The 19,129-nt window shown below is 50.0% G+C and overlaps 1 protein-coding gene across 2 annotated transcripts in view; it reads right to left on the minus strand.

The window, feature by feature from the left end:
* LOC137435358 (serine/threonine-protein kinase MRCK alpha) overlaps nucleotides 1–19,129 on the minus strand; it is a 318,221-nt gene that overhangs the window by 145,738 nt on the left and 153,354 nt on the right. For both annotated transcript variants that reach the window (XM_068129069.2, XM_068129068.2), the window contains exons 13-14: nucleotides 15,006–15,248; nucleotides 4,733–4,843 (exon numbers count right to left, since the gene is read on the minus strand). In XM_068129069.2, coding sequence (XP_067985170.1) covers nucleotides 4,733–4,843; nucleotides 15,006–15,248 — 354 coding nt within the window. The remainder of the gene's footprint in view (nucleotides 1–4,732; nucleotides 4,844–15,005; nucleotides 15,249–19,129) is intronic.

Consider the following 19,129-nt stretch of genomic DNA (forward strand, 5'->3'; position numbering starts at 1 on the left):
GCTTTTTGAAGTGTGTTTGGGGTCATTGTCCTGCTGCAAGACCCATGACCTTCAACGGAGACCCAGATTTCTGACACTGGGTTGAACATTGCACTCCAAAATGCCTTGGTAATCTCCTGATTTCATGATGCCATGAACACATTCAAGATGCCATGCACACATTAAAGGTGCCAGACGTAGCACAGCAACCCCAAAACATCACTGAACCTCCTCCATGTTTAACTGTCGGGAAGGTGTTCTTTTATTTGATGGCTTCATTTTGTTTTCTGCAAACATAGAGTTGATGTGCTTTACCATAAAGCTATAATTTGGTTACGACTGGGACAGGAAGTTTAAAAGTGGAGTGTCCAGTGTGGCAGACGCTACTCACTCGGGCCGGCCTCACACAGCCAACACCAGAAATGGTTGCAGGAATTGAGTGCGTGCTAAGGGAAAACCGTCGCATCACGCTGGATGAAGTGGTCTCCAAATTGAACATTAGCCATGGTTCAGCACACCATTTCATTTACAACGTGCTGGGGTTCCGCAAAGTGTCTGCAAAGTGGGTGCCTGGAAAATTCACACCTGAAATGAAAGAACAGTGAGTGGACGCATGTGAAGAACTTCTGCGACATTACAAAACAGAAAGTGATGCTTTCTTACAGCGCGTAGTGACTGGGGATGAAAGCTGGGTCCACTACTTTCAACCAGAAACGAAGAAGGCAAGCAAAGAGTGGCACCATTAAGCTTCACCGAAGCCCAAAAAATGCCACACACAGCCGTCCACTGGAAAAGTGATGCTGACGCTCTTCTGGGATAGCCAAGGCCCACTTGTAGAGCATTACATGCCCAGAGGGACCACAGTCACCAGTGCATCACACTGCGACCTCCTTAAAAATCATCTGAAACCAGAAATCAGATGAAAACGTCGTGGACTACTCAATACCGGTGTTTTGCTGCAGCATGATAATGCTTGGCGCCATACTGCCCGTGCTTACGGCTGCAACAATCGAGGACCTGCATTTTGAGTGTCTTCCTCATCCACCCTACTCGCCAGACCTCGCCCCTTCGGATTACCACATCTTTGGCCCACTTAGAGGCGCTTGGTGGAACCACTTTCCGATCCGACAAAGAGGTCCAAGAGGCGGTGCACGAATGGCTACACAAGGAGCCAAAATACATTTTTCTAAAGGAATCCAGGCCTTAGTAAAGCACTGGTAAAAATGCATTGAACGCAATGGAGATCATGTTAAAAAATAAGTTGTTACACACATAAATGCAATAAACAAGTTGTGAAAAATATTTTAAGGTTACATATTGACTGCCCCTCGTATATACAGTATTCACGCCCCTTAACTTTTTCACATTTTGTTCAATAACAGCCTGCATCTAAAATGGATTAAATTGATATATATTTTTTTGTCACTGATCTACACATAACACCCCGTAATGTCAGAACGTTTCTTTTTTTTCGAAATTTTTTCAAAATAATTAAAAATGAAAAAGCTGAAATGTCTCAAGTCAAGCAGTATTAAACCACTTTGCTATGACACTCAAATTGAGCTCACGTGCATAAAATTTCCTTTGCTCATCCTGAAGAAGTCTCTCTAACTCATCGGAGTCCACCTGTGGACAGTCCAATTGATTGGACATGATTGGGAAAGAAACAAAAGTTTCTACATTAAGGTCCCACAGTTGACAGTGCATGTCAGAGCAGAAACTATACCATGAAGTCCAAGGAACTGTCCGTAGAACTCCAGGATAGAATTGTGAAGCAGCATAGATCTGGGGAAGTGTATAAAACAATTTCAAGAGTGTTGAAAGTTCCCAAGAGCACAGTTAGCTCCATCATTAAGAAATGGAAAGCATATGGAACAACCAAATCTCTTCCCAGAACTGGCCGTCAAGCCAAACTGAGCAACCAAACAAGAAGGACCTTGATCGCGGAAGTGACCAAGAACCCAATGACCACTCTGACAGAACTACAGAGTCCCTTGGCTGGGATGGGAGAACCTGCCCAGAAGGACAACAGTTTCTGCAGCGCTTCACAAATCAAAGGCTTTATGGGAGAGTGGACAGAAGGAAGCCATTCCTGAGAAAAAGGCACATGACAGCACGCCTGGAGTTTGCAGCAAGGTACGTGAAAGACTCGGAGCATGAGGCAAAACATTCTGTGGTCTGATGAGACGAAGACTGAACTCTTTGGCCTGAATGCAAAGTGCTACATCTGGCAGAAACCGGGCATATCACACCACCCATCTAACACCATCTAACACCATCGCGAAGCTCGGTAGTTGCAGCATCATGCTATGAGGACGTTTTTCAGTGGCAGGGACTGGGAGATTTGTAATGATGGAGGGAACATTAATTGAGTCAAATAAAGGCAAATCCTTGAGAACCTGCGTCAAACTGCAAAAGACCTTGGACTGCAGCGAAGATTTACGTTCCAACAGGACAATGACCCCAAGCATGCAGCCAAAGCAACACTGGAATGGCTACAGAACAATAATGTGAAAGTCCTTGAGTGGCCCAGCCAAAGCCCAGACTTTAATCCCATTGAGAATCTGTGGAAAGACTTGAAGATTGCCGTTCACTAATGCTCCCCATTCAACTTGACAGAGCTTCTGCAATTCTGCAATGAAGAATGGGAGAAACTCCCCAAATCCAGATGTGCAAAGCTGATACAGACATACCCAAGAAGACTCGAAGCTGTAATCACTGCCAAAGGTGCTTCTACAAAGTATTGACTCTGGGGGTTGAATACTTTTGTAAATTATATATTTCTGTATTTCACTTTTAATTATTTTGTCACAAATATCTAAAAAGAAAATTCCACGTTGACATTATGGGCTATTATGTGAACGTCAGTGACCAAAAATATCTCAATTTAATCCATTTTAAATTCAAGCTGGAACACAACAAATGTGAAAAAGTGAAGGGGTGTTAATACTTTCTGAAGGAACTGTACATATACGGGTAGTGGACAAAAAATGGAAACACAAATGTAAAGTTAATGAATAGGGCGTTGGGCCATGCGGTCAATACGGTCTTTATGTGCCGTGGCCTGAAGTCCACAAACGTCTGGAATTCTGCAGGATGGATGTGGCACCATTCTTCCATGAGAAAGTCAATTAACTCATACTTGTTTGATGGAGGTGGAAACACGGTCTCAGGTGTCATTTCAGAATATCCCATAAATGTTCGATTGGGTTCAGATCTGTTGACTGAGAAGGCCATGACATATGGATAACATCAGTGGCATGCTGTCATACTCATCAAACCATTGGGCGACCAGACGTGCTCTGTGGGTAGGGCTGTTGGGGGGGGGGGGGGGGGTCTCCCCTTGCAGCCTTGCTCACCATAATTAGAGGCAACCAGGCCTGTGCAGCATTTTTATACATGACCTGAAGAATGCTGGGATGTTATTTGCTTAATTAACACATGGGCCACACCTGCGTGGAAGCCGTTGCTGGGTGTCCCTCATTTTCCCAAGTGTTTCCCTTTTTTGTCCACTACCTGTATATATCATAGCTAATTCATCAGCAAAAGTTATATTGAGAGTTTAAATGTATAATACAATGACACTTATTCACACACCTTCATGTGATGCAGATTAATTTTCTTGCTTGTGTTACAGATTTGTCACTTCCATCTTTGTGGTTTTCATCCACTGGAAGCATTTTTAAGTTTCATATACTATTATTGTTACAGTTTGAGTGTGAAATGGAGATAACTGTTTTCAAAGGTAAAAATTAGTGTTTCAAAAGAAAAAACGAAATGGATCGGGAGAAACCGGAAGAGGAGGAAGAAGAAGCGGATCAAGTGAGATCGGGACAGAAAGGCCGATCTGCTTTGAGGTGTCGAGCGGACGCTGGTGGACGTTGGTCACGAGCGAATATTGGTTTCCCCGGGAAAGGGATTGCTGTGACAGTGTCGATATTACTGTGGCATATAAACCTGCGTGACGGGTTTTGCTGTTGGTTCCAAAAGTGAATCATTGTTGGAGAGCAGGTATGCTTCCATTACGGGCCCGTCCGCCATTTCACCTCGCACCAGCCATTGCACCTCGCGCCAGCCGTTAGCCTGGTTTTCTCGTGTGTGTCGTGGATTTCGATTGGGAATTCACGGTTCTCCGCTTGGGAGCTGCTGATCGTTCATGTCAGCGTCATTATCTGGTGAACTGAAGGTGTGAATTCCCAATCGCCTTTTGGGGGAACTTTTGCCTGACCGACGTCGCCCCGACACCTCACCAAGTGGCTCTTCGGCAGCGTCGACTGTCGGCCGTCCTGGGTTCAGGTCTCAGTGCGACCTTCTTCTTGTGATCACTGGAGCGTGAATCGACTTTGGCCTGGTGTCGTGACAGTGACTTTGGGGGTGTTACATTTCGCTCATGTGGAGTACCGTGAGTTATTGAGTGAAGAAACTGGTGGTACCATCATAGGAATTATATGGTGTTTGTTGTGCAATTGAGGTTTTATTGTTTTTGTGCTAGTTGTTATTATTGTGTGATATAAATAACAATACTTGGTTTTTTTGTAACAACTGATTGGTGTGGTTTCACCATTGGTCATTGGCACACATAATAGCACATCTTTCTGCCGTGACTTCTTTCGGGGCTCGGAGGTACACCGTGACCAGGGTTTGGGGAGGAGCACGTAACATTTGGCAAAAGCAAAGTATATGTAATCGACTTAATGTCAAGGTCAAAAAGAAGACGAGAAGACCACATTCCCTCGACCACAGCAAAATATACCTTCAGACATTCAAGTTCCTCTTCCATTTGGCGGCAATATTGATCACTGCGTTCATGTAGTTTCCGCTCTTTGGAAGCCTCAGCTTGAAAATCTTCGACTTTTGACTCCACCTGCAGTCCCAAAAAGAAACAGCAGAATGCTTTTCCTATTATTTAAGTAAATGAGGCAATTAAAGCAGTCCTTTCATTGTTAGTGGAAAAACAATAATCTATAACTTTCTTGTTATATTTTGAGACAAAATTGTATTGCTCTGAAATAATGTTACCCTGTCGAATTGCAACTTAACATGACCACCCTAAAATGTGATCATGATGTACTTTCTCATCACTCAAACTCGACAGAATTTTGGAAGAGCTCCTGTGGTTTTACCGATAAAGCATCCAGGTGATCTGTTGCTGAAATTTGACAATGTTGATAAATTTTTCATGGCACACCAATATTTTAAGGTGAACTCGCAGATACAAGTCACGCATTTGCCCTTCTGTGTTCAAGTAAGTAGAAGATGTGTGTTTTGCACAACCATAAGCAAAATTCTGCTGATTGAATAAAGTAGCCATCTGTTATTTACAATTGTTGAATCATTGTAAAATGTTAAAGATGTCCATTACTGCACAGACTGCAAACCCCACAGGTCTGTATATAGCTACTCACATATTAGATATTTAAGTGATACAACTCCACACAGCCTGCTGCCTGCACTTTCCTTCGTTCTGTCCACTCTAACTCTTCATATTTACTGTTTACTCACTCCCTCAAATTTCACTTGCTTCACCTTATGAGAATAAAAAACAAGAAAGAGCGATCAGAGATTGCAAACCCTCGCCAGGATGTATTTTTAGTGCTTTTTAAGGCTTTTGTGTGAAAACAACAGATCCTTGCAACTACAGACAAATCAACTTGCTCCCAATAATCAGCAAGGTCATGGAATCAATATATATAATTTTTTTTGGATACAGAGTCGAGGCTCGTGAAAGAGCTAACATTTATCAAGCAAACAAACAAGCAAACAAAGTATATAAAAAGGGCAGCGGTCGACAAGATGGGGAGAGAAGGGGAGGAAGCACACAAACACAACATTTGAGAGCAGGGACATCGGGAGATGTGTGCGAGGGAGAGGGCCTGGGGGGAGGCAGGATAGGTATAAAACGCAAGGACACCAAGGACTTCCAGGAGAGAAGACAAAAGTCACCTCAAAAAAGTGGCTTTGGGGTGAAATTAGCAGGGGTAGAAAAGATCAAGGTTTTGGATTGGGGAAGATAAGAGATGGTGGTGAACAGCCGTTTTAAAGACCTGGAGGGAGGAGTGGGATTGAAGAGAGTGAGGGAGTTTGTTCCAGAGGCGGGAGAAAAGAGGAATGAAGGAGTGAAGGTGAGCAGAGTCTTGATTTTGGCAGTTTAACCATAAGAGGGTTGCAGGCAGATCTTGTGCGACCTGCAGGAATATTTGGGGGACAGAGCCCAGAGAGAGCTGGGGGAGCAAGGCCGGAGAGGAGTCGGGAGAAGACGGAAAGACCACCAACCTGCCTGCGGTGAGTAAGTGAAAGGCCCTCGGAGATAGCGTCATCGCGGGAGATTCCAATGATTCTGAACGCTTTGGTTTCAACAGCGTGAAGACGAGCTATGTGTGAGGCAGGAGCACCAGCCCAGAGGGGAGAGCAGTATTCCATTGAGCTGCGGATGAAAGCCTTCTATGTGGTGAGGAGCTCAGGTGTGCCAAGGAAGGACTTCGCATGACGGAGGATGCAGATTGCAGATAGTGAGACCCAAAAGCTTGAGTGACAGAACTTCTTGGAGAGGATTATTCAGAAAGTAGATGGGAGAGTTGTCCAGTCGGTCTTTTCGGAGAGACATCGTAAGAGTGTGAGATTTGTCAGGATTGAAAGACATGTTCCACTTGTTTGCCCAATCTGTGATTTTGTCCAGGTCTGCAGAGAGTGAGGAGGCTGCAGACTGCCGATCTGAGGGATGAGGAATGGAGCGGCAGAGAGTGGAGTCGTCAGCAAAGAGATAGAGAGGATTTTCAAGAGAGTCAGAGAGATCATTGATGAAGACCAGAAAAAGCACAGGGCCCAGAACACTGCCTTGGGGAACTCCAGCCTGAACAGGAAGAAGAGATGAGAGAAACCCATTCAGGGCCACACGTCGACTACGACGAGAGAGGAAGTCCGCCAGCCATGCGTGGAGATTTCCATGGATACCAAAGGAGGAGAGTTTGGTGAGCAGAGCGGGATGCCAGACCGTATCAAAGGCACGTGATATGTCGAGGGAGACGGCTCTAATTTCCTGTTTGGCATTGAGGACTTCCATCCATTGTTGAGACAGCAGAAGCAGCATGTCCAGAGTAGAGTGCCCTGGTCTGAAACCAAATTGATGATCAGAGATCAAGCCATTGGAGAAGAGGAAAGATTTCATATCCGAAGCAATGATGGATTCCATGACTTTGCTGATAATTGGGAGAAGGCTGATTGGTCTGTAGTTGCTAGGATCTGTTTTTGCACCTTTTTTGTGCAAAGCGGTGATGTTGGCTGATTTCCAAGCAGATGGCAGTTGACCTTGAGCAAAAGAGAGGGTGAAGAGAACAGAGAGAGGGAGTGAAAGAGCGGAAGAACAGGATTTTAGGACACGTGGGCTGATGCCGTCAGGTCCAGTTGCAGAATCTCTACTGGACTAATGACTGTCCCCGAAAAGAGAACTCTCCACAAGTACAACCTTCCCTCCGAACCATGAATAAGCAAGCCCCCCACCTTCCCGCCACCGATCCAAACCCTTCCCGCCACCGACCCAAGCCTTCCCGCCACCGAACCAAGCCTTCCCGCCACCGAACCAAGCCTTCCCGCCACCGAACCAAGCCTTCCCGCCACCGAACCAAGCCTTCCCGCCACCGAACCAAGCCTTCCCGCCACCGAACCAAGCCTTCCCGCCACCGAACCAAGCCTTCCCGCCACCGAACCAAGCCTTCCCGCCACCGAACCAAGCCTTCCCGCCACCGAACCAAGCCTTCCCGCCACCGAACCAAGCCTTCCCGCCACCGAACCAAGCCTTCCCGCCACCGAACCAAGCCTTCCCGCCACCGAACCAAGCCTTCCCGCCACCGAACCAAGCCTTCACGCCACCGAACCAAGCCTTCCCGCCACCGAACCAAGCCTTCCCGCCACCGAACCAAGCCTTCCCGCCACCGAACCAAGCCTTCCCGCCACCGAACCAAGCCTTCCCGCCACCGAACCAAGCCTTCCCGCCACCGAACCAAGCCTTCCCGCCACCGAACCAAGCCTTCCCGCCACCGAACCAAGCCTTCCCGCCACCGAACCAAGCCTTCCCGCCACCGAACCAAGCCTTCCCGCCACCGAACCAAGCCTTCCCGCCACCGAACCAAGCCTTCCCGCCACCGAACCAAGCCTTCCCGCCACCGAACCAAGCCTTCCCGCCACCGAACCAAGCCTTCCCGCCACCGAACCAAGCCTTCCGCCACCGAACCAAGCCTTCCCGCCACCGAACCAAGCCTTCCCGCCACCGAACCAAGCCTTCCCGCCACCGAACCAAGCCTTCCCGCCACCGAACCAAGCCTTCCCGCCACCGAACCAAGCCTTCCCGCCACCGAACCAAGCCTTCCCGCCACCGAACCAAGCCTTCCCGCCACCGAACCAAGCCTTCACGCCACCGAACCAAGCCTTCCCGCCACCGAACCAAGCCTTCCCGCCACCGAACCAAGCCTTCCCGCCACCGAACCAAGCCTTCCCGCCACCGAACCAAGCCTTCCCGCCACCGAACCAAGCCTTCCCGCCACCGAACCAAGCCTTCCCGCCACCGAACCAAGCCTTCCCGCCACCGAACCAAGCCTTCCCGCCACCGAACCAAGCCTTCCCGCCACCGAACCAAGCCTTCCCGCCACCGAACCAAGCCTTCCCGCCACCGAACCAAGCCTTCCCGCCACCGAACCAAGCCTTCCCGCCACCGAACCAAGCCTTCCCGCCACCGAACCAAGCCTTCCCGCCACCGAACCAAGCCTTCCGCCACCGAACCAAGCCTTCCCGCCACCGAACCAAGCCTTCCCGCCACCGAACCAAGCCTTCCCGCCACCGAACCAAGCCTTCCCGCCACCGAACCAAGCCTTCCCGCCACCGAACCAAGCCTTCCCGCCACCGAACCAAGCCTTCCCGCCACCGAACCAAGCCTTCCCGCCACCGAACCAAGCCTTCACGCCACCGAACCAAGCCTTCCCGCCACCGAACCAAGCCTTCCCGCCACCGAACCAAGCCTTCCCGCCACCGAACCAAGCCTTCCCGCCACCGACCCAAGCCTTCCCGCCACCGACCCAAGCCTTCCCGCCACCGACCCAAGCCTTCCCGCCACCGACCCAAGCCTTCCCGCCACAGACCCAAGCCTTCCCGCCACCGACCCAAGCCTTCCCGCCACCGAACCAAGCCTTCCCGCCACCGAACCAAGCCTTCCCGCCACCGAACCAAGCCTTCCCGCCACCGACCCAAGCCTTCCCGCCACCGACCCAAGCCTTCCCGCCACCGACCCAAGCCTTCCCGCCACCGACCCAAGCCTTCCCGCCACCGACCCAAGCCTTCCCGCCACAGACCCAAGCCTTCCCGCCACCGACCCAAGCGTTCCCGCCACCGACCCAAGCCTTCCCACCACCGACCCAAGCCTTCCCACCACCGACCCAAGCCTTTCCACCACCGACCCAAGCCTTCCCACCACCGACCCAAGCCCTCCCACCACCGACCCAAGCCTTCCCACCACCGACCCAAGCCTTTCCACCACCGACCCAAGCCTTCCCACCACCGACCCAAGCCCTCCCACCACCGACCCAAGCCTTCCCACCACCGACGCAAACGTTCCTATCACTGATCCAAGTCCTTCTACCACCGACCCAAGCCTTCCTACCACCGATCCAAGCATCCCCGCCTCCCCTCCCCTTGAAACCCCCCCCCCCCCCCCTCTACTGCAGGAATTAATTGCAGCCATCTCTTGTCAATAATACACCTCACCCCCAGGCGACATCGTTAAATCACAGCTTGTTTCCTGCTACAACTGATCCTATCTCTCTCTCCGAGGTAGCCGATGCACATCCTCCCCCGATGATTACGTCCTCTCTCCCCCCAATCCCCTGCAATCTCTCCCCACTAACCAGGACGAGTTTCAATTAGTCTGCCCAAAAGGAAAAAGATATTTGCAAACAACAGATGAAAACGGTCATCTCTTTAAAAACCCCACAACTGAAAACCGACAGCCCCTCCCCCCTGCCCCAGATTTGTCCCTCGTCACAGAAAATCGTTTCTCTGTATTGGAGGACATAGATGTGGATGAATTCTCGCCCTTGTCTACTGACCTAGAAACTGATATGGTTGAACCGCAAAAAATTGTACCTCCCCCTCCCCTGAAGATGGCTCATTTCTCTGCCTCCCCATCCCCTCCCTCTATGGACTATGCCCCATCTGATAATGTGGAGGGATGTGATGACGGTGAGGAAGTAAATGATGAAAACCAGTATGACACATCATCTGAGCCATCTGATATAGATGACTGTTAGTGAATGTGGCGGCCTTAAGGAAGAAGGAACCCCTCCAATCCCTCCCTCTGAGATAAAAAGGTTTCTTAAGGGCACATTCCGAAAAAGGAATGTTGTTATAGGAATCTTTTTTCCGGAGCTACCTGATTTTATACATTCCACTAGCTTGATGGTAAAACGGCCCCATGTTTTTAATTTCAATTCCTCCCAACGTCACCGGTTAAAGAAGTGTATACAAAAAGCTAAGAATGAACTGCTATCAAAATATTGAGTGGTTGTCACTCAATTTGTGTCACTTGTCACTCAATGTCACATATGGGCAGGGTACAGCCCGAAGTACCCCGTGGGGAACCCCACTCCCTCTCGTCAAAACTCAAGGTGGGGAACCAGAACGAAGCAAGGGTGGAAATCACTCCATTTATGACGACGATAAGTCTGATGCCCGACGTGGAGATCGGTTTCTGAGGTTTGGGACATGGAATGTAGGGACAATGACAGGGAGATCAGGAGAAGTGGTGGAAGTATTGGTCAGAAGAAGAGTGGACATATGTTGTGTGCAGGAGACAAGATGGAAGGGAAGTGGTGTGAGAATGGTGAAGGGTAGGCAGGGACAGAAATACAAGTTTGTGTGGCAAGGGTGCCCAGAAGGCGTGAATGGTGTTGGTGTCCTGTTTTCTGAGGAGTTTGTAGACAGTGTGGTGAGTGTGACGAGAGCGAGTGAAAGGTTGATGATGGTGAAAATGATGATTGGAAAGCTCTTGGTGAACGTCATCTCGGGATATGCTCCGCAGGTTGGTCGGAGCGATGAAGAGAAGGACAAGTTCTGGTGTGCGATAGAGAAGCTAATGGAAAACGTGAAAGATGAGGAGGTTGTTGTGGTAGGAGACCTAAATGGACATGTGGGAAGGAGTATGGACCGTTTTGAGGGAGTTCATGGGGGTTACGGATATGGGGGTTTTGGGGGTTTTGGAGTTTGCTGATGGAGCTGATTTGTTGATTTGTAATACTTAGTTCCAGAAAGAGGATAATAAGCTTATTACATACACGTCAGGTGGGTCGACGACAACCGTTGACTACCTGATGGTGCGTAGGCGAGATAGGGGGCACCTCCGGGACACAAAGGTGATCCCGGGGGAGGAGGCTGTTTCACAGCACCACTTGGTTGTCTGCGACATGGGTGAAAGGTGCAAGGAGAGTTCGGCGGGTGAATTACCAACCGAGAATGAAGGTGTGGAGGTTGAAAGAGGTGACAGTGAGGGAGGCATTAAAAGAGAGGCTGAGTAGGGTCGACGATGATGTGGTTGAGCTTGAAAGTGGTTGGATGTCAATGAACGATAGTCTGTTGGGAGCCGTTGGTGAGGTATGTGGATGGACAAAAGGACCACCGAGGCACTCGGAAACATGGTAGTGGGATGATGAAGTTGGAAAGAGGATTGACGAGAAGAGGAAGAAGTTCAAGGAGTGGCAGAAGGCGAAGGGTACGGGAGCAGAAAAAGCAGAGCATGAAAGTTCTAAGGCAGCCAAGAAGGCTGCAAAGAAAGAGGTAGCAAAGGCGCAGGAGGCATGTCGTAAAATGTTCGGAGAATGCTTGGATTCGGAAGAGGGTAAGAGAGCGGTTTTCAGGATTGCAAAGCAGATAGCGAAAGAGAGGTGTGATGTCATGGGGGCGAGTTGCTTGAAGGATGAAGTGGGACAAATCGTTGTGGACCCAGATGGAATTAAAGGAAGATGGAAAAGATATAGGGAAATGCTGTTGTAGAATAATGAATGGGATGGCAACATCGAGAGTAACCCAGTTTTCGGAACGGCAGAGAAGATAACTGAGAAGGAAGTTGATTACAAATCCACAAATCAGCTCAATCAGCAAACTCCAAAATCCTTTCACCTTCTCCATTTCTCACACCATATCCGTAACCTCCATAAACTCCCTCAAAACCGTCCATACTCCTTCCCACATATCCATTTAGGTCTCCTCCTACCACAACTTCCTCAACTTTCACGGTTTTCCATCACCTTCTCTATCGCACACCAGAACTTGTCCTTCTCTTCATCGCTCCGACCGACCTGCGGAGCATATCCCGAGATGACGTTCACCAAGAGCTTTCCAATCATCATTTTCACCATCATCAACCTTTCACTCACTCGAGTCACACTCACCACAGTCGAGAAACTCCTCAGAAAACAGGACACCAACACCATTCACGCCTTCTGGGCACCCTTGCCACACAAATTTGTATTTCTGTCCCTGCCTACCCTTCACCATTCTCACACCACTTCCCTTCCATCTCGTCTCTTGCACACAACATATGTCCACTCTTCTTCTGATAAATACTTCCACCACTTCTCCTGATCTCCCTGTCATTGTCCCGACGTTGCATGTCCCAAACCTCAGAAACCGATCTCCACTTCGGGCTGTACCCTGCCCATTGTTGTTGTAATTGTCATGGTTCTCTTTTCAAGGCAATGTTTTTATGGCCGGATGCCCTTCCTGACGCCAACCCTCTTAGTCGCCTCTTATGACATGCAGGGATACGGTGTACCTATTCTAAATCAGGGTACACACCGGATAAGCAATAAAAGCAAGGAAGAGTAGAAAAGCGGGAGGGCCGACGGGAGTTGTGGGAGATATGTTGAAGGCAGCAGGAAATTGGGGTGTGAAGAGAATGACAGAGATCTGCAATCTGGTGGTGAAAGAAGGCCACATTCCAGTGGATTGGGAACCGAGTGCCCTCGTCCCTCTACACAAGGGGAAAGGTGACCCTCTGGACTGTGGCTCGTATCGAGCGATAAAGTTATTAGAGCATGGAATTAAGGTATTCGAAAGGGTGTTGGAGAGGAGGATTAGGCAGAAAGTGAAGATTGACGAAATGCAGTTTGGATTTATGCCAGGAAGAGGAACGACAGACACGCTTTTTATTGTGAGGCAGTTGCAGGAGAAGTACATGGAGAAGTGGAATAAGTTGTTTCTTGGGTTTGTTGATCTGGAGAAAGCATTCGATTGGGTTCCACATGAAGTAGTGACATGGGCATTGAGGAAGTTCGGAGTGGAGGAATGGTTGATCAGAGTAGTGATGGCAATGCACAAAAGAGCGCGCACAGCTGTAAGGACGAAGGACGGGAACAGTGGTGAGTTTGAGGTGAAGGTGGGAGTGCATCAGGGGTCGGTACTAAGTCCACTACTATTTGTAGCTGTGATGGAGGTGCTGGCTCGGAATGTAAAGGATGGTTTACCGTGGGAGTTGTTGTGTGCAGATGATCTGGTGTTGATTGCAGAAAGTATGGATGGACTGAAGGAGAATATGAACAAGTGGAAGGAATGTTTGGAGACGAAAAGTCTGAAGGTGAATATCGGAAAAACGAAGGTGATGGCAAGTGGTAAAGCATGTGGTGAGGTGGAAAGAACTGGGAAGTGGCCGTGTGCTGTGTGCAGGAAGGGTGTCGGAGTGAATTCCATTCAATGTACAATGTGAGCTGAGTGGGTTCATCAAAAATGTAGTGGTTTGAGAGGGTCATTAACCAGTGTGGCAGCTACATTCAAGTGTAAGGTGTGCACAGAGGGAGCTGCAGATGGAGGAAATGTTGAGTTGGATCTTGGAGACGGCGTGAAGCTGGAAGGTGTGAAAACATTTTGTTACCTAGGAGACATGCTGAATGGAGAAGGTGGATCAGACTCGGCAACGGTTGCTGGAGTGAGATGTGCATGGAAGACGTTTCGGGAACTGAGTGGCGTGCTGACGAGGAGGGGAGTGTCATTGAAGCTGAAGGGAAAGGTGTATGCTGCATGTGTGAGAAGTGTTATGATTTATGGGAGCGAGACATGGGTAATGAACGTAGAGCAGCAACTAAGGCTGGAAAGGGTGGAAATGGGAATGGTTCGGTGAATGTGTGGAGTATCGTTGAGAGAATGAATGAATGAATGATCGTTTTAAGGCCATTGTCCCCGCTAGAGCGGGGGTTAGCCTTGCAGGCCCCATGAGCTCATGGTTCCCTGTTTGAGGCAATGTTTTTATAGCCGGGTGCCCTTCCTGACGCCAACCCTTGGTCGCCTCTTACGATGCGCAGGGATATTCTAAATCAGCGTACACACCGTGATCATTCATCCCAGCAAGCTGGTACTCAATTTGCCGACCTCGGAAGGATGACAGGCTGAGTCAACACCCCTGGCGTGAATTCAACAATCGACCAGGATTCGAACTCAGGATCCTCGGATCCCAAGCGAGGAGGACAAATGATGATTTGCGAAAGATGATGGGAATAGAGCCTGTGATGGATGCTGTGAAGAGAAACAGGTTGAGATCGTTTGGTCATCTGTTGAGGAAGGATGAAAGTGACTGGTTGAGAAGAGTGATGGAAATGAATGTAGAAGGAAGTCGAGGACGGGGAAGACCGAGAAAGACTTGGCTAAAGATGGTCGAAGAAGAAATGCGGGCAAGGGGGTTAACAAGGGGAGATGCAGGAAATAGGGCAAAATGGAGAAGATTGTCATGGGGACCGCAAGGCTAACCCCCGCTCTTGCAGGGAAAATGGCCTTTTAAATGCCTGTTGTTGTTGTGTAGGTGTGTGTGCACGACGTCATCGGCTTTCCTCAGGATAACCACACAAAGATGTGTGGATGGTTTCACATGACAATTTATTGGGACCATACATACCTTGTTTAAATACTTTTTAGCATACCATCCCATACATCATTTTAAATAAAATAAAAAATACTTTTTTAAAATTAATTGTAAACTTGGAAACGATCAAACAAATTACCTCTTTTCTTGCCTTCTCCAGCTTGCGCTGATCCTGCTTCAAACTCTCCATCTTCTGCCCAACCAGCTCCGATTCTTCATCTTTGTCACGCATCTGACGCACAAGCTTCTGTTTCTGGGAGCGGAGTTCAGATAACCGCTCACTGATCTCTGTAAAGTCCTGCATGGCTGCCTTGCGCTGATTGTGAGATTCCTTCAGCTCCTTGGTCTGAGATTTGAGTCGCTCGTGAGCTTCGTTCAGCTCCTGAGTAGGGTAAATATGGATGAGGCTAACTTAAGCAAGATGTAAATCAAACATCACATGTTTAAAGACAACTACATCACATGTTTTTTATTCATTCATTCATATATATATATATATATATACATATATACATACATACTATTCAGTATTAATATAAATAAAGATTGGACACACGGACACACACACACACGGACACACACGGACACACACGGACACACACGGACACACACACACACACACACACACACACACACACACACACACACACACACACACACACACACACACACACACACACACACACCTCGTTCATATAACTTTTTGAACATCCCATGCAGTTCATGATGCTGGTATCCCAAGTAAAACAACCCCCCTGTAAACTGTGTTGTTGTGGCTGTTGTTTATGAAGAGCAAGTCAAGTCAAAGTACAGTGTTATCACATATTTTTCAATATATGGTGCAAGAACAAGATTCGCCAGCAACTCTTAAGATAAAAAGGGAATCATTGAAAGTAGGTGGTGAAATAATGGCAAGTGGGTTGCTGGCGGGATGTTAAACAGCAACGTTTGACCGAGGCAGTCCTCGTCCTTGTAATTCCAATTTTACGAGTACATTGTGATTTTTGCGATGCAAGGTTAAGGGTCGACCTGGTGTTGGGCTAGGGCCCTGGTGTTGGGCTAGCGGCTAGGGTGCCGGCTTAGGATCCTGGGATCCTGGGTTCGAATCCCGGTCGATCGCTGAATTAACGCCAGGGGGGTTGACTCAGCCTGTCATCCTTCCGAGGTCGGCTAATTGAGTACCAGTTCACTGGTAATTCCCTGCTTGTCGTTAAAGGCGGCAAAAAGGGTTGGCGTCAGGAAGGGCATCCGGCCGTAAAACATTGCTTCAAAAAGGGGACCAAAAAACAACAACAACCACGGTTCCCGAAAAAGGCCAACCCCCACTTTGCGGGGAAAAATGGCCTCTAAAGGTGGTTATTATATTTTTTTAAGGTTAAGGGTCGACCAAAGTAAGACGTGACCACGAAGGCTCCTCTGTCACTGGATTTCACCACTTTGGTAGTTGGGGGAGGGGGAACTAATATAACCAGACCAACTGTTTATCTCTTAACCACAGTAAGCTGGTTGGCGACCTCAAATAATTCCCAGTGATATTTTGGCACAGCTGGGGTTTGACCGAAAGGAGAGCAACCTGAAGCCCCTACCCATACAATACCAAGGCCACATTGAAGATGGTGTGTCGCATTACCAATTCCAGGATGAGGAAGAAGATCATGACCTCAAGGACAAAGGTCATGAGGGGAAAGGCTGGATATTTTGGAATGCCATCAAGTCTCCAAGGAATGCATCCAAATTTCAGGAGTTGTTTGATCATTTTATAGCCTCAGAATAAAATTGATGATAAATAGAAGTGTTATCTTATTGTGGTTAGAATACGCTACCAGCCTCGCTGAGCAGGAAACAGCTAAGGCAGAGTCGATGGTAGATTTGTGTAGCTTCCGAGGCTGTTGTGGGAAGTGTCTCAAGGCAGGGATCAATCATCTTGTATATCTTGTCCACCCTATGCATGTATCTTGTGTCCTGTTTTTCTGTTACATCCTGATCCGTTCAGTGTTCTACTAACTCTTCCACGAGCCGAGACTATCTTATTATAACAGAGCAAACGTGTATGGTTATGTATGTTCTTATGCGACAAAAACGTCTTCTACTTCAAATAAAATCAACTCCCAAAACACAGTCCGTGAACTCTTAATTACACTTCGACTGCTGAGACACCTCAGACCTTTCACAACCCTTTAAATCCCCCAAGACCCTTAACACCACCAAGACCCTTAAAGCCACAGAAGACCCAAAACACCCAAAAGACCCCGAAGACCCAAAAGCCCTCAAAGACCCAAAATACCCTCAAAGGCCCTGATGATCCAAAAGACCCCGAGGACCCAAAAGACCCCGAGGACCCGAAAGACCCCGAGGACCCGAAAGACCCCGAGGACCCGAAAGACCCCGGGGACCCGAAAGACCCCGGGGACCCGAAAGACCCCGGGGACCCGAAAGACCCCGGGGACCCGAAAGACCCCGAGGACCCGAAAGACCCCGAGGACCCGAAAGACCCCGAGGACCCGAAAGACCCCGAGGACCCGAAAGACCCCGAGGACCCGAAAGACCCCGAGGACCCGAAAGACCCCGAGGACCCGAAAGACCCCGAGGACCCGAAAGACCCCGAGGACCCGAAAGACCCCGAGGACCCGAAAGACCCCGAGGACCCGAAAGACCCCGAGGACCCGAAAGACCCCGAGGACCCGAAAGACCCCGAGGACCCGAAAGACCCCGAGGACCCGAAAGACCCCGAGGACCCGAAAGACCCCGAGGACCCGAAAGACCCCGAGGACCCGAAAGACCCCGAGGACCCGAAAGACCCCGAGGACCCGAAAGACCCCGAGGACCCGAAAGACCCCGAGGACCCGAAAGACCCCGAGGACCCGAAAGACCCCGAGGACCCGAAAGACCCCGAGGACCCACAAGACCCCAAAGACCCCGAGGACCCGAAAGACCCCGAGAACCCACAAGACCCCAAAGACCCCGAGGACCCAAAAGACCCCGAGGACCCAAAAGACCCCGAGGACCCAAAAGACCCCGAGGACCCCAAAGACCCCGAGGACCCCAAAGACCCCGAGGACCCCAAAGACCCCGAGGACCCCAAAGACCCCGAGGACCCCAAAGACCCCGAGGACCCAAAAGACCCCGAGGACCCAAAAGACCCCGAGGACCCAAAAGACCCCGAGGACCCAAAAGACCCCGAGGACCCAAAAGACCCCGAGGACCCAAAAGACCCCGAGGACCCAAAAGACCCCGAGGACCCAAAAGACCCCGAGGACCCAAAAGACCCCGAGGACCCAAAAGACCCCGAGGACCCAAAAGACCCCGAGGACCCAAAAGACCCCGAGGACCCAAAAGACCCCGAGGACCCAAAAGACCCCGAGGACCCAAAAGACCCCGAGGACCCAAAAGACCCCGAGGACCCAAAAGACCCCGAGGACCCAAAAGACCCCGAGGACCCAAAAGACCCCGAGGACCCAAAAGACCCCGAGGACCCAAAAGACCCCGAGGACCCAAAAGACCCCGAGGACCCAAAAGACCCCGAGGACCCAAAAGACCCCGAGGACCCAAAAGACCCCGAGGACCCAAAAGACCCCGAGGACCCAAAAGACCCCGAGGACCCAAAAGACCCCGAGGACCCAAAAGACCCCGAGGACCCGACAGACCCCGAGGACCCGAAACACCCCGAGGACCCGAAACACCCCGAGGACCCGAAACACCCCGAGGACCCGAAACACCCCGAGGACCCGAAACACCCCGAGGACCCGAAACACCCCGAGGACCCGAAACACCCCGAGGACCCGAAACACCCCGAGGACCCGAAACACCCCGAGGACCCGAAACACCCCGAGGACCCGAAACACCCCGAGGACCCGAAACACCCCGAGGACCCGAAACACCCCGAGGACCCGAAACACCCCGAGGACCCGAAACACCCCGAGGACCCGAAACACCCCGAGGACCCGAAACACCCCGAGGACCCGAAACACCCCGAGGACCCGAAACACCCCGAGGACCCGAAACACCCCGAGGACCCGAAACACCCCGAGGACCCGAAACACCCCGAGGACCCGAAACACCCCGAGGACCCAAAACACCCCGAGGACCCAAAACACCCCGAGGACCCAAAACACCCCGAGGACCCAAAACACCCCGAGGACCCAAAACACCCCGAGGACCCAAAACACCCCGAGGACCCAAAACACCCCGAGGACCCAAAACACCCCGAGGACCCAAAACACCCCGAGGACCCAAAACACCCCGAGGACCCAAAACACCCCGAGG

The sequence above is a fragment of the Myxine glutinosa genome, chromosome 9, assembly GCF_964187855.1.
Source record: "Myxine glutinosa chromosome 9, kmMyxGlut1.1, whole genome shotgun sequence".
Lineage (NCBI taxonomy): Eukaryota > Metazoa > Chordata > Myxini > Myxiniformes > Myxinidae > Myxine > Myxine glutinosa.